Raw genomic sequence first — 14,462 nt, 5'->3', positions numbered from 1 at the left:
ATCAAGTGTTTATTTATTGGTTGATTTTTCCCTATCATAAAAAGAAATTTTGATATTGAAAATGTGTAGTGTTTTGAGCTAAAAAGAATATTATTTTTCTTCTGAAATATTTGCAATCGCACGTTAACAATAAGTAAAAGATGAGTTGTGTGGCTAAAGTTCGACCACTTTTATATTTTAATTAAATATCATATATTATATATAGATGGGTGAATTATTTCATTACTTCACCCTTCGAAAAGTATCAATTCATTTTCGTAAAAAAATTATTTTTTCTTCACCGTTTAGAATATGAATATTGAAAAAAAAAATAATCACCAAATGATTGTTCTGTACTCAAGGTCTTTTGGTGCTTTATTTTTTCATTTATTATTATTTTTTATCTATTTCACTTTGTTATATTATTTATTTTATTGTATATTTTTATTTTTTATTTTTCTTGGGACTGAAAGAAAGTGTTTAATTAATGTTTTTAATCTGAGAAATTTGGAATGAATTTGATTTTGATTATCTACTTAAAAAATATTTTAGATTTTATAATGCGGATTATTTTAATCCGTATGCATTAAATTTAGTAAGTAAAATGTTTTTAAACCACTTTTATTCTGTTATTTTGAAAACATAAGATATTATTGCAAGCATGCTGTATTTTAATGTTGTTTTATTAATAATTATAACACATGTAATCTTTCTTTTATCTAATTGTAATTAATGTATTATTTGTTTTGTGGTTGAAATTTCGAATATTAACTGTAACTATAAATTCAATTTTAATAATAACATAAGATTATATATATATATATATATATATATATATATATATATATATATATATATATATATATTAATATAATCGAATAACAATATCAAAAGTGCAAAATGATTAAATAAAAAATTAATAGGTTTAATATCTAGTTCCTATATTCGTTATTTTTATTTAAAGTGGTCCTCAAAAATTTTTTGACGTTTAAAGTAATTTTTTTTAAATGTTCAATTTGATCATTTTTGCTGACGACATCTAAATCGTTAACGGTGTACAGTCCACGTAAGAAAAACGGGATGAATTGTCACACAGTAGAGCTTATATTGGCTAGCTCTCATCATTTTGCCATGTTATCACCATCTTTCCCAAATAAAAACTCTAATTTTCCTTCCACCACTGCATCGCCGTGCACCACACTCAAGCCACCATCTTCTGATTTGGGAAAAATGATGATGATGTGAGCCAATCAATGTGAGGTTCTAGTGCGTGACAGATAATTCCGTTTTTCTTACGTGGACTTTACGCCGTTAGCAATTTAGTCATCGTCTGCGAAAAGAACCAAATTTAATAAATTTTACAAAACAAAGAACCACTTCAAACAAAAAGTGACAAATATAGGGATCAAAATAGGTATTAAGCCAAATTAATACTTGAAATACTTACAAGTAGCAACTGGTTCAGCTTAGTCCGACTCATCATAAATTGATCACCAAGGCCTTGTTTACTTGGAGGGATTTGGGGGAGAGTAATTGAAGGGATTTGAGAGGATTTGAAGATAAATTTTGTTGTTGTTTATTTGAGTGAATTTGGAGATAAATTAGAGTGTATTTGGAAGTAATTTTTTTTAATCTGTCACGTCAATAAAATCTTACACTAATTCTCACAAATTTTACTTCCAAACAGTCTAATTTGTCTCCAAATTCACTCAAATAAACAAAAAAAAAATTTATCTTCAAATCCTCTCAAATCCATTCAATTACTCTCCTCCAAATCCCTTCAAGTGAACAAGGCCCAAGTGAGCCAAATTAATTTGACTTAATCAATTTTAAGAGCACTATTCACTATGTAAAAATAAAGAAGATAAATCAAATGTAATAATAAAAAAAATACTTTACATCAATTAAACTAGAATCGTCCCAGCAATACAAGTTTTACATGAGTTGATACATTAATTGTTACAAAAAAAGATATGTTACTACATTAAACTAAGTCAACCAACTTAAAATACTTTTCCTAAATTAAAAAAATATGTCATAACACTTTAGAGTGATAAATTCTTAAACAACCAACATATTAACAATGACATAAATTCTCTATTTTGTGCAAATGTAAGTTGTATCTATTATACACAAAAATTAGCCCTCCTTATTTTTTTCTCTCTAAACTATCATTGTTCGTATATCTATAGAATTATCCATTAAGGTCATTTACATTTTCTTTAATTTCCTTTCTATTAAAAAAATAAAAAAGAAAGAATACGACATTAAAGGAGAAAAATATAAAGAAAAAAAAAAGAAATGCATGGAGTCAAGTGGGGAAAAAGAAACGAACCAAGTTGACGGATAAACAAGGTAATGTGGCCAATTGGCCTTTAACAAAAGAAAAAAAATTATTTATTTATATATTGTTATTATTTTAAGGTGGAGACAATTTGAAAAGCTAGGAAGAGTCAAAGACTGGGTTATTTTAAATATGTTTATAGAGACATTTAATAACATTTTAATATAATACATGTGCTATTTTGCTATTAGGTTTAGAGTAACACAGTAATAAATAAATAATGAACCAGTAAAAGTATAGTATATATACTATCTTAAAATATTATAAAAGAATCTGTATCAAAATATATTTTTTATAAGATAGTGCATTTGAAAAAATGGAAAGAAATTAGAAACTTATACGATCGTTTTGAACTGTGACCGTCGGATTGCGTAGATAGAGGAAGTTGGTGTGGGGTGAACACAGGTGATTGCGCCGGCAAGTGTTAGCTGCGTAAGGTGTAATGCACTTATACTGTCTCCTTCTTATTGTCGTTTTGAGATCTATGTATAAGGTCGATGGGCCCCACGCTGACACGGCTTATATTATGCCACCCAATCCTTTTTGACAGTTAATATTTCATTGTTACAAAATATATTCAACTCTCGAACATGAAATTTTTTATCCCTTAAATGCTTTGGAGTGAATATTATTATGCTTTATGGAATCATGCAGACAGAAAGGGGTGAACTGATAGGGAAATTAGAACCAAAAGCACACATTAAAACAAAAATAAAGTATTACAAAATGACAACGATACAGTCCCTACAGAGAAGACAAAAGACATTCATTGAAGAAAGAAAGAACAACCTCTTACACACAAATAAGATACCAAACATACAACAAAATAGAACAATCGAAATTTGGAAAGTAAACTGAAACTATATGATGAGTGGTGTTGGGTGCACATTAAGTTAATTTAGGACCAAGCTACCTTATTGAAGCATAAACCACTAGAAAAAACATAAGACATTAACCTTAATAATAATGAACAACGAAAACCCTCACGAGCGATTTGTAGCAGCCATGCGATTGAGCTCATATTCACTACACAGAACTGACCATTTATGAGCCACCTCCAACATTTGAGATTCGTCTTTCCTCGCATTTTCAAGCTCCGTTTTGTATTCTACAGTTTCCGCAATGCATTTGTTTTTTTCCTCCTCCAGAGATGATAAGGCAACCTCACAAACTCTTATTTCTTCCTTCAACCTAATGATTTGTTGCTTCAAAACTACTTCCTTCCGTTGAACTTCATCATAGAACTTCTTTTTAATGGTCACCTCATTCGCACGAGCTTCAAGTTCTGCCAACTTGTCAGTGGTGGCAAAGCCTTGCTTAAAGGAGAATAGAATGCTTGGCAAGTGTCGGTGCATAGTGTCTATAATATGTTTCAGTCCATCTGATACTTTCACATCTTTGAAAGGAAGGTTGGAAAGGAAATTAAGAGCAGACAAAAGGCAAAGGCTGTTAGTCTCAGAGCTAACTATATCCTTCAGAGACATCTTTAGATACTTTTCTAACTCAGCAAGGGTCTTTCCAACTAGCTTATCTTCACCCTTTTTCCCAACAACAACTGGTGCAAATAAACTCGTGATATCATTGGCCCCAAAGTCTTGAATGATTTTAGGATGGCCTTCACTTTCTTTAGCAATGCGTGCCTCAGTTTGGCTGCTGTTAATTTCACCCTGGATGGAACAAGTGTGATGATAACAAATATATTAAATATAAATTCCGACTTAGAAATTCTGTTGTTTTTCAATTCCACTTGTACAATAAATAATAAATCAGAATGGTAACATTATTTTTATTCTGACCGAATATGTTAGAAATGTGAATTGCATAAAATAAACTTACATGATGTGGATGTGATTTACTTAGTAAAGTAACTGTTGGATCCAACTTAGAGGTCGTGGATTCGGAAAAAATTGATGAAGCTGTCATATTGGTGTTCTTTGCTATGGTTTCCTCTACGGCAACTTGCTCAAAACTCTGCGCAAGAACAAATGATATGTAGCTTTGGTGTAATAAGTTGCAGACTTCGTTTCTTTTTTGTGACTTATACTAGCAGGGTCATTGTGGATGGCAAGTGGATATGCATATTAATTTAGAATAATTTATGGTATTTTTGTTTGCCATTTACCTTTGGAATTTCACCAAGTGGTTTTTTCTGCTCCATCAAACACGGTTCACTAGTGTGCTGTGTGTCCACCAATGGCTAAACAAAGTAATAAAAAGGTGTAAAATCACAATAGTCTCATCTAATACTCATAAAAAGATTTATTAGACTCACATTTGAAGGTGTTGGCTTTTCAACTGTTTGCGAGTTTGTTAATGATGTTGCTATTCTTGGTATTTCTGAAGTAAAAACTTCTGCAACAAATTCCTGCTCTGGTTCTTCATTTCTCGGAGCCACAATGTGGTCAGTAGAAACAACACCTATTTCACCTTCATTATCAACCAAGTCAGAACCTTCTTCCAAGCGAATCTTAGGCCCATTACCTTGTTCAGCATCCTGGGAATCTCGTACCATGTCCCAACTACTACACCTGTGTAACAAATTTAAATTGCTCGCCAAAGAACAAGAAACTCAGAAATTGATGCTATCAATCTTGTAAGAATTCACCAAATGTATAATCATCCAACAAAATAATCATACCTCTTAGAGTTCTCATTTATTTGTCTCTTAGCAATATCCTCCTCCAGCTTAGGATCCCTCGCCACAACACGTTGACGCATTTCCTCTACCCATGAACTCTCAAATCCAATTTCAATAGCTTCTTCACATAGTTTATCGAACTCTTTTTCTCTTTGAGGAATAACACTATCGTCACTTTCCTTCTGAAGGAACAGCAACATATCTGCCAAAATTTTCAACCTCCAAGCTTGAAAGCGCTCACTAAACTTCTTGGAAGCATTCCAGAGATGAGGATATGTTGTTATTGCCTCCACCAGAAGAGAAATATGTGCATCATCCAGATCAACAAAATGTTTATATGCTCCCAATCTTGTACGGATATCTGCAGAAGCTGTAAAAAGTTTGAGAGGGTGAAATGGAAATATAGGATGGAAATGAGAAAATAAGAAATCAGAAACCTGAAGAAATGTCATTGTTGTTGTTAGGAGCAACATATATTCCCTCTTGTTTATGCAAAAGGTTCAACCCTTCTTGTACTTGGATTCCTTGGCTTGCCACTATTCCTGGCTTGCCTTCATTCATCTTATCATCTTGTTCAACTACCTTGGCAATGTGAGTTGCAACAGCACCTCCAATGCCAATGTCTTCAACTCCAGTGGATGAAGATTTAATGCTCTCATTTCCTACGTCCTCAATCTTCTGTGTATTACAAATTGAAAAAGTAGGATTGAGTGAGTGGCTCTAAAGTTTGAAAGGAGCCCTATATATTACTATTGCTTCTTCAAGTGCATATTGGTATGGAAAACCTCCTTCACTGTTTGCTTCTAAATTCTAAAGCAGTAGTTGGTATTGCTAGTCTATCAGTGATATGCTATAACTTTTTTCCAATAAATGTTGTCAGTTTCATATTTACAATGCAAAAGCTAGGTTTGGTAAGAACTTTGATGGTACATTAATTTTAATGGATCACATTGATTTGTTTTAATAAAAAGGAGATCAAATTTAGTACGTTAAATTGAAAAATGTTATTCTAATAATGAGACATTATCGGCTATAAAATTTATTTTATTTTATTTTATATTCATATTCATAGATTGGTTGGTTCAGACCTGTGATGAAGTGAACTCACTGCTATCATTAATAGTTGAATAGTCGTATATGCATCTTACTATGGCTTCAAATTCCCAACTACAAACTTCAGTGTTTATGAAATCTGTAGAAAGATATATATATATATTAGGAAATTCACGTGAAAATGAAATTCATAACAAAAAGGAATACAACCTCAACTTTCCATGATTGATCATTATATCATTACAATTAAAAATAAAAAGAAACAGATATAAAAAGTTGGGAATTTTTTTATCACCCATCAAAATAAAGTGGCGACTCTACGTCTTCATAACTAAAATTACCAGAACCTAATATTAAAAGACTTGCAGCAAAAATTAAGTTAATGTTCTAATTTTAAAAAATTCTGGTGGTACTCGGTTGGGAATTGGAAACACTGCCAATATATACATATGCAACACTTATTTCAAAGCATTTAGTTAACATAACAATTATTTAATATTTCTTGACATCATAAAAAAATTAAAAAATAATAAATTGTAATAGTACACTAAGATAGATTAAATTACATAGATAACTAAATTGTAATAGTGCAAACAAAATGTGAAAATAACTAAAAAAAGAGTTAATTTCTTAAAATAATTTGAGTCTAATAATTAATATATTTTCGTTGTTGAATGTATACGAGTTAAGACCAACATTTATGTAGAAAAGAATTACCTTCAGAAGGAAAATCTTCAAGGAGCTTCTCAAATGTAGTTGTTGAAGTCAAAGAGAGTTTCGGACATTTGTAGACAATGCAATTCTTTACATTATGCAATTCAATCTCTTGACTGAAGTTTTCCAGATGCGTAAATATTAAAAGTTTGAGTCTTGGAAGCTCAACTTTAATCTTTCCTTGTTTACATCCAACAAGCTCTTCTAGTTCATTGGCTCCACTTATGGCCAGAAGATGAAGATTGGGAAGGTCATTAGAAGCAGATCCAGAGAATAATCTTTTCAACTTGTGACAATGATCAACATGCAATGCTTCTAGTTTTGGGAAGCATGGTTGAGGAGAAAGAATATTAGACAAATTTCTATCCCCTTCAATTATTTCTCTTAATTCTTTGCATATCCTTATCTTCAAAAGCTTCAACTCTGGTAAGCATCTTACAACAGACTTTGGAAATATTACTTCCAACTTTCCACAATTCCATATTTTTAATGTGGTAAGATGTTGGAGAGTAAGGGAATTGTTGGGACCCACCCAAATATAAGTCATTTGAGGTACATTATACAACTCCAACTTCTCTAACCTTAAACTCACTTGTTGGCCAATCATTTCATGTTCATTAAGACAAAAAATACGTTCTGCATCAGAATCCATTATGTTTAGAGTTTGCAAAGTGGGGAGATGGTTCTGAATCCCTTTAGGATCCTGTAGGACATTAAGAGCAAATGTAAAAACATAAACGAAAAAAGAAAAATTAATTAATAATCATAAAAAGAAAAAAAAGACAAGACTACCTTCGTACTTGTGATAATAGCCTCTCTTGAACCGTAAAATGGATACAAACATTCGTAACACTCAAAGTCCTTCAAAGATGGCCACGTCACAATGAGATTGTTGGTAGAACAAATGCTAACAAACTTTGGTAGATTCCGAAGAGAGAGTATTTCCAATGCTGAGAATTGAATATGAATCTCCTTATAATCCTTATTAGCTACGTCATATTGCCCAAACATATATTTCAATTGCAAACACTTATACACATAGAGCTTTTTTATGTTAGGAAAGATAGCTTTCTTATTCTCTTTGCCATATTCATCATCAGTGTCTATAATGTACTCAAGTCCAAGAAATTCGTTAATTCTCAAAATTTCCAACATCGTCAATGATGAAGCAATGGAGAGTTTAAAAAGGTACTTTGCCTTATCAAAGCCTTTCAGTTCAATCTCTCTAATATTGTGTGTCATAATGAAGTTCAAACCATGTGGTTGTTTTGAAAGACATTCAACACTTTCAACCGGCGGATCAAAATCTGAGTTCGATATCTGCAATTTATACACCAAAATACTTCTTAAACCAAACTAAATATTATTTTAACTCTGATTATTAACATATTCCATTTCTATCGTATTGTTCGTATAGATAAAAGTTTAAGCAATGTCTATAACTATTTAGATTCACTTGTTTCTTCGCAAAAATAATTGCTCTCTGTTTAGTCTATTAAAAAAAATAATTTTCCAAAGTTAATCTATTCTAAATAATCTATCCCAATACTTACATATTAAAAATTTATGTTGCAGCTATTGATACGAACTCAGGTCACTAGTAAGTGGCAGGGCATGTAAGACCATTTATTACTTTTTACACAACATCATCTTGAAATTCAAATATTTAGATTAATTTTTGTAAATTCACAAAGATAGAAACAATGTAAATGATGGTTTTTCATACCTTGATTTCAATACAATCCCTTTTTGTAGCTTCTGAAGCATCGGTTGAACAATTTATGTTGAAAAACCCAACATATCTCCCAATATCCAATGATAGTGTTCTTAAAGATGGACATATCACATCATAACTACCAACAATGGTTCTGTCCCGAATACCACGAAGTTCAAGTACTTGTAAAGCAGGAAGCTCAATTTGAGTATTATTTCGACTAGAGAAGTCTTTCAAATCAGCAGCCTCTTTATTTGTTATATCATTCAATTCTCCAACAAAAGAAACAGGGAATATACCCTCCAATAACTCACATTCACTGATATGTATCTTCTTCAAACTTTGGAAGATTGAAATATCACTCTGACAATCATGTTCATCCTCAACAATGCTTTCCTCCTGATTTTTGTTGACCCTTTCGTGAGTTACTATATCCTTCAAACTTTTGCAGTCTTTTATGAACAATCCTTCCAAAGAAGTCAAGTTCTTAGCTATAGATGCTGTAAAAATTGAGCCTAACTTCCCACAACGTTTTATCTTCAGACTTGTAGGGCTGGATAGAGTTCCTGAAAAGCAATTATAAATTAAAAAAATATTGGTTTCTAGGAACTAAAATAATGGCACAACACAGTTTCCTTTAAATAATTTTATATTTAATAAACAACTCCACATGCAATATAATTGTCTTTAATTTTAATTGAGACCAATTTTGGTTGTATTAACAAGTAATTGATTTAAGTGAACGTAGATCAGTACTGTCTCCAGTTTGAACCTTACTAACGGAAAATAACATCGCAATGAAACAATATATAAGTTCGAAGCTACATGTGTCACCATTTTTAACTAAGGAATACCATGTAATGTAACTAGGCTATGCTTCACAACTGTTGTTGGAATTGAAGGGCTATAGAAATATGGATGCTTACCTTCCTCTATTACTTTATCACGGTCTGTTGATGGAACAATATCTCCAAATATTTGATCTAGCTTCTCACATTCTTCTATATCAACAACTTTCAGTTGAGTTAAGCCTCCAACAATGTTGGCTGGGAATATATGTTTTAATTCTCGACACCTATTTATCTTTACATACTGCAGATTTTGGAAAATTTGTACAGGATGCCCTGTGGTGAATTCATCTTCACCTTCCTCCGTTTTGTCATCATCTGCTAATATATACTTCAGTTCATCACATCTTGATATTTTTAATATTTTCAATTTTACAAAGTTTAGAGCAAGCACATATGTGAAGAGAAATGTCAACCGTGGACAATCACTTAAATCAAACATCTCTAAGTTCTCAAAAGGTCCATTGACAGGAAGAAAACAATGCCATATAACTCTTAGATTTCTCATGTTCTTAATTCCAAGCGTATGCAACTTGGAGAAGAGAGTTACCACCTCACTCGAGTGACTACGAGTGTCAATCAAACATTCTAACTCTGCAGAATTATGTATCTCCAACTTATTCAACTCATCCAAACCTCCTCCTTCAATTTGAAATATATCAGGGATGATATTTTTTGCACCTCCATGAATAGTTGCCACGAATAGATCCTTTGCTCTTTTTGCCAAACCCTTTATTACCTCATTTGATATGTCAAAATGGTTAAGTAAAAAAGTTCTGCCATGAATGTAAATATCTCCATCACTATAATGATGAAAGTAACGAGATCCTAATACAATTCCATACCTTTGCAGTGTTTTGGGAATGCTAAACGTCTTAAAGAATTCAATATTGTCTTCACTGTTAGCATCCCGCCATTTTCCTCTAATATCAATAATGTACAACTCTTCCAAAAGCGGGATTCTTTTAATCACTTCAAAATTCTTCACTTTAATGTTACATCCATTTAAGTCTAACAATTTTAGTGTAATCGCAACATCGGTTTGTAATTCAGGAAATGAAGGCAGTAAACAATTACATAACGAGAGACTTTGAAGATTCTTCATACCGCCAAAAAATGAGAAGTCGCTCAATTCATAATTCTGAATGAATAGACAACGAAGATTTGTTAATGTTTTGAAAGATATTGTTGACAATCGTGTTTTTCCATCCTCATCGTTAAGAAGAATCAAAACTTTGAGCATTCCCATTCTTTTGAAAATCCCATCAAATTCTTTCATCTTTGTCCCTAAACATAAAAACTCAAGATTGGAGCAATCCAAATAATTTGGAAATTTCGCACACCATAGATATCTTACTGAATTTTGTTCCACTCTAACATCTTTTTCCACGTCACACTTGATAATCTTATTCTCATCTTTGCTATTATGTGGGCCACATCACGAACTATGTCATGCATTTTGACACATTCATCATCTGCATCCAACAATAAACAACAACTAACAAGCTTAATTTTAGCTGCAATCACTTCACTCCTTGCCTCTTCATATGAGTCAACTTCTCCAACTACACCTAATCCTATTGCACATCTTGTTAAGATTTCAATTGGAATTTCAAAGTCTTCAGGAAACACAGAGCACAACAGGAAAAGTGATTTAGCTTCTTTATCATCCAAATTATCATAGCTCAACCGCAAGCACTTGTAGGGATCAGTCAAACCTCTTTCAATATTTATTGGCTTAGAATGTCTCAATTTATTCAATGCAACCCTCCATACCGTCTCAGCTTTTCCCTTCAAACTACAAGCAACAGCTGCAATGGCAACCGGCAATCCTTTACATTCATCGGAAATTAATCTTCCCAGATCCTTTAAGGTATCAGAGGTGGCATCTGATATAAGTGATTTATTTTGGAAAAGAGTCCATGCTTCTTCATCGATTAAAATTGGCAAGTAAATCTTTCTTTGACAATCCATTAAAGTACAAACTGCTTCTGATCTAGTGGTAATGAGAATCTTGCAGCCTTTAAGGTGTTCAGAAGAAGGAATTCTAATACGACCAAAGTCAAGCTTCTCCCACACATCATCTAGAATTATAAAAACATTTTTCTCTTGAGTTAATCTTGAGCACAATCTTTGGGCTCTCTGCATTTCTTCGGTTTCTGGAAATTCAACTTGCAGTGAACTTGCTATTTTCTCTTGAATCCTCCCAACTTCCACTGTACTAGAAACAGGTACAAAAAGAACTTTTTCAAAAAGATGCTCTGCTTCTACGAACTTCCTAATTTCCATTGCTAATGTGGTTTTACCACAACCTCCCATTCCATACAACCCAATCATGGAAACATGATTATTTTTCACTCCATCCAGTAGTTGCTTGTATGCAGATTGTCTACTCTCAAAATTCATGCATTTTTCTGAAAGAATGTGCAGGGTGCCTGAAGGTAGCGTAGGGATGCGGTCAAATGACACATATTTTTTACCCTCATGAATGAACTTTTCAAGGTCAAAAACTTTATTTGCTAGCTTTTTTCCCATACGATATCGCCAAATCCAATTTGGACAATATCCAAAGCAACACATGTTTTTTGTTCTTGCCTCTTCTAGCAACTGATTCACTTTGCCTATGTTACTGATAGCATCTTGCAGCCACTTATCAACAAGTCCACTAGTCTCTCTAGTTTTTCTCTTGGCATGTTCAACATATTTTTGGACATCATCTCTTATTACAATCAAATCGCCCTCTTCTTGCTCAAGCTTTTTGACAGAATTGTTAAAGGAGCCAAGATAACGCAATTGATTTAATGCGCCACACACTAAATCTCTTGAAACAGAAGATGCAAAGCCCACAAGGTAGTCCATCAATTTGTTCCACCAAATGCTACTTTCTTTAACCTGAACAACAAAGTTTAATTTTGTTGATATTTGTTTATATTTATAGAAACCCTTTTAAATCGTATCAAATTTAGAAAAAAATTGTAAATAGGAAATGAACAAAAAATATGTAATTCTGTAAAATGTTAATTGTTATAGAGAATTCTATAAATCAAGTTATTATATGCATGAAGAGATTGGTGACCTCGTGAGTAAGAAGAATTCCACACTTACTTTCATGTCTTCAACGCTTGTTACTTTATTTCCTATCTATAATTTAATTTTCAATTTTTTTCTTTCAAATAGAAAACTTCACTTTAATTCCTTATAGTTTTTTTATTAGACTATAAAATAATTTTTTCCTCTATTTCGTTCATCGATATTAATTCTCTTTTACTAAGGTGACATTTTTTGCATTTTGTTATATTTCAATAAATTTAATAAATTAGTATGTTAAACTAACAAAATATAATATATAGAGTTGAGTTAGATCTATATTTCACTATCATATATAATATGAAACCAAAATATATCATTGCAAGATTACTTGGGTCTATTATATTTTCCACTATCAATCCCCTCTGACATTTATGCATTCGATTCGATACTACCTTAACAACATGTATCATATTCATTTATAATATGGTATAAGTGTGAGGTTTTACGTCTCGTGTACATAACTTATTATAATTAAATAGTCAATAAGTAAATAAATTAATAAGCAAAGGCAAACCAATAATTGGGTTAATAAGGAGCAATTTTCTAATGATGACGGACAATGTTGCTCTCTCTACCACCACCACATGCTCCCTCAACCACTCAATACCTATTTTGCTCTTGCTATAAAATGGATGTCAACATCCGTTTTACCTTCGACGGATGTTGATATCCGTGAACAGATATTGACATCCGTTTACATATTTTATATTTTAGTTTATTGTTTTTATTTAAAAAAAAAAGAAATCTTCAACGGATGTGGTCACATCCGTCAACGCGGATGTGGCACATCCGTTTAATAAATCTTTCAAAAATATTTTAATTATTATTTAAATAATAATACATAAATTAAATTAATAATAGTTATTTTATTAAATCAAATAAATTTAATTTACAAATAATTAAGTAATAATTTTAAAAAAATTAAATAATATTTATATTAATATAAAATATAATAAATTAAAAGCTAAAAACTAAAAAAAAAAAATCTTCAACAGATGTGGCCATCGTTTAATAGATTTTTCAAAAATATTTTAATTATTATTTAAATAATAATACATAAATTAAATTAATAATAATTATTTTATTAAATAAAATAAAAAAATTTATAAATAATTAAATAATAATTTTAAAAAAATTAAATAATATATTATATAGTTTAAAATATAATAAATTAAAAAACTAAAAACTAAAAGAAACTTCAACGAATGTTGCCACATCGGTTAACGGACGTGACACATCCGTTTTAATAAATTTTTAAAAAATTTTTAATTATTATTTAAATAATAATACATAAATTAAATTAATAATTATTATTTTATTAAATAAAATAAAATTAATTTATAAATAATTAAGTAATAATTTTAAAAAAATTAAATAATATTTATATATTAATTTAAAATATAATAAATTAAAAACTAAGAAAAAAAAATACCTCAACGGATGTGGTACATTCGTTAACGGATGTGGCACATCCTTTGGAGAATTTTTTTCTTGAACGGATATCGACATCCGTTTAAGAAAAGAGGTGGGGTGTAGGATATTTTAAAATATAAAAGATAGTTTTGAAATTTAAAAATAATGTGGTGATACAGGGAGCAATTGGGAGTGGTACAGGAGTAACCCTCTGACTGAGGAGGTTTATAAGTATGTAAAAGTTTCTTTGTCCTACATCCATCAAATTGAATCTCCATAACACTGCACTGAAGAACAATCTCTCAAAGAGAAAAAGGCTCACACTTATTCATCTCTCATTGAATCTTTAGAACACTAAAGGCTAATTTCTCATGGAGAAAGGTATACATACCCTCATTTAATATAGATGAGAATTATGTAATTTTAAGATCCCATTCTGGTGTTGTATTTAAAAGCCAATAAATTTTATCCTATGTTTCTTTTAGTGTTTTAATGAAATTGTTTCTTTTTACATGAGAAAAATTAAACAAATATATATATATAATATATATATATATATATATATATAATATATATATATAATATATATAAATATGAAAGTGCTAGTGGGTATTATATTGTTTGAAATTAAATGTAAGATGAATTTGTTAGTCGCCAAAGGAGACAAAG

The 14,462-nt window shown here is 31.0% G+C and overlaps 3 protein-coding genes across 5 annotated transcripts; all 3 read right to left on the bottom strand.

Annotated features, from left to right (window-relative positions):
* Positions 1-3,023: 3,023 nt before the first annotated feature.
* LOC128194192 (uncharacterized) lies at positions 3,024-4,884 on the bottom strand. The gene is made up of 4 exons (XM_052869086.1): positions 4,596-4,884; positions 4,446-4,520; positions 4,160-4,294; positions 3,024-3,990 (listed from the first exon to the last, which is right to left on the bottom strand). The coding sequence occupies exons 1-4, from the start codon at positions 4,833-4,835 to the stop codon at positions 3,307-3,309; spliced, it is 1,134 nt and encodes a 377-aa protein (XP_052725046.1). The 5' UTR covers positions 4,836-4,884; the 3' UTR covers positions 3,024-3,306.
* A 40-nt stretch (positions 4,885-4,924) lies between these two features.
* Positions 4,925-10,646, bottom strand: LOC128194191 (uncharacterized). 3 transcript variants are annotated; one of them, XM_052869083.1, is made up of 7 exons: positions 9,369-10,646; positions 8,455-9,008; positions 7,521-8,048; positions 6,732-7,431; positions 6,050-6,153; positions 5,399-5,639; positions 4,925-5,331 (listed from the first exon to the last, which is right to left on the bottom strand). In XM_052869083.1, the coding sequence occupies exons 1-7, from the start codon at positions 10,567-10,569 to the stop codon at positions 4,940-4,942; spliced, it is 3,720 nt and encodes a 1,239-aa protein (XP_052725043.1). In that variant the 5' UTR covers positions 10,570-10,646; the 3' UTR covers positions 4,925-4,939. The 3 variants fall into 3 exon arrangements, with proteins under 3 accessions (XP_052725043.1, XP_052725044.1, XP_052725045.1); XM_052869084.1 differs by having other exon boundaries at positions 4,925-5,322; XM_052869085.1 differs by lacking the exons at positions 4,925-5,331; positions 6,050-6,153 and having other exon boundaries at positions 5,497-5,639.
* On the bottom strand, positions 10,644-12,149 carry LOC128194453 (disease resistance protein At4g27190-like). The gene has a single exon (XM_052870076.1). The coding sequence runs from the start codon at positions 12,147-12,149 to the stop codon at positions 10,644-10,646; it is 1,506 nt and encodes a 501-aa protein (XP_052726036.1).
* Positions 12,150-14,462: the final 2,313 nt, after the last annotated feature.

Source organism: Vigna angularis, chromosome 10, assembly GCF_016808095.1.
Source record: "Vigna angularis cultivar LongXiaoDou No.4 chromosome 10, ASM1680809v1, whole genome shotgun sequence".
Lineage (NCBI taxonomy): Eukaryota > Viridiplantae > Streptophyta > Magnoliopsida > Fabales > Fabaceae > Vigna > Vigna angularis.
The sequence above is the reverse complement of the archived record's forward strand: the minus strand, read 5'-3'. Positions and strand labels throughout refer to the sequence as shown.

Excerpts from the sequence above, each read along its gene's own strand:
- LOC128194192 (XM_052869086.1), bottom strand. The coding sequence starts at position 4,835 with ATGGTACGAGATTCCCAGGATGCTGAACAAGGTAATGGGCCTAAGATT. Across the intron at positions 4,521-4,595 it reads AAAAGCCAACACCTTCAAAT|CCATTGGTGGACACACAGCA; the intron begins GTGAGTCTAATA and ends TACTTTGTTTAG. Across the intron at positions 4,295-4,445 it reads CACTTGGTGAAATTCCAAAG|AGTTTTGAGCAAGTTGCCGT; the intron begins GTAAATGGCAAA and ends GTTCTTGCGCAG.
- LOC128194191 (XM_052869083.1), bottom strand. The coding sequence starts at position 10,569 with ATGAAAGAATTTGATGGGATTTTCAAAAGAATGGGAATGCTCAAAGTT. Across the intron at positions 9,009-9,368 it reads TGATAAAGTAATAGAGGAAG|GAACTCTATCCAGCCCTACA; the intron begins GTAAGCATCCAT and ends ATTGCTTTTCAG. Across the intron at positions 8,049-8,454 it reads GGGATTGTATTGAAATCAAG|ATATCGAACTCAGATTTTGA; the intron begins GTATGAAAAACC and ends TATAAATTGCAG.
- LOC128194453 (XM_052870076.1), bottom strand. The coding sequence starts at position 12,149 with ATGGACTACCTTGTGGGCTTTGCATCTTCTGTTTCAAGAGATTTAGTG.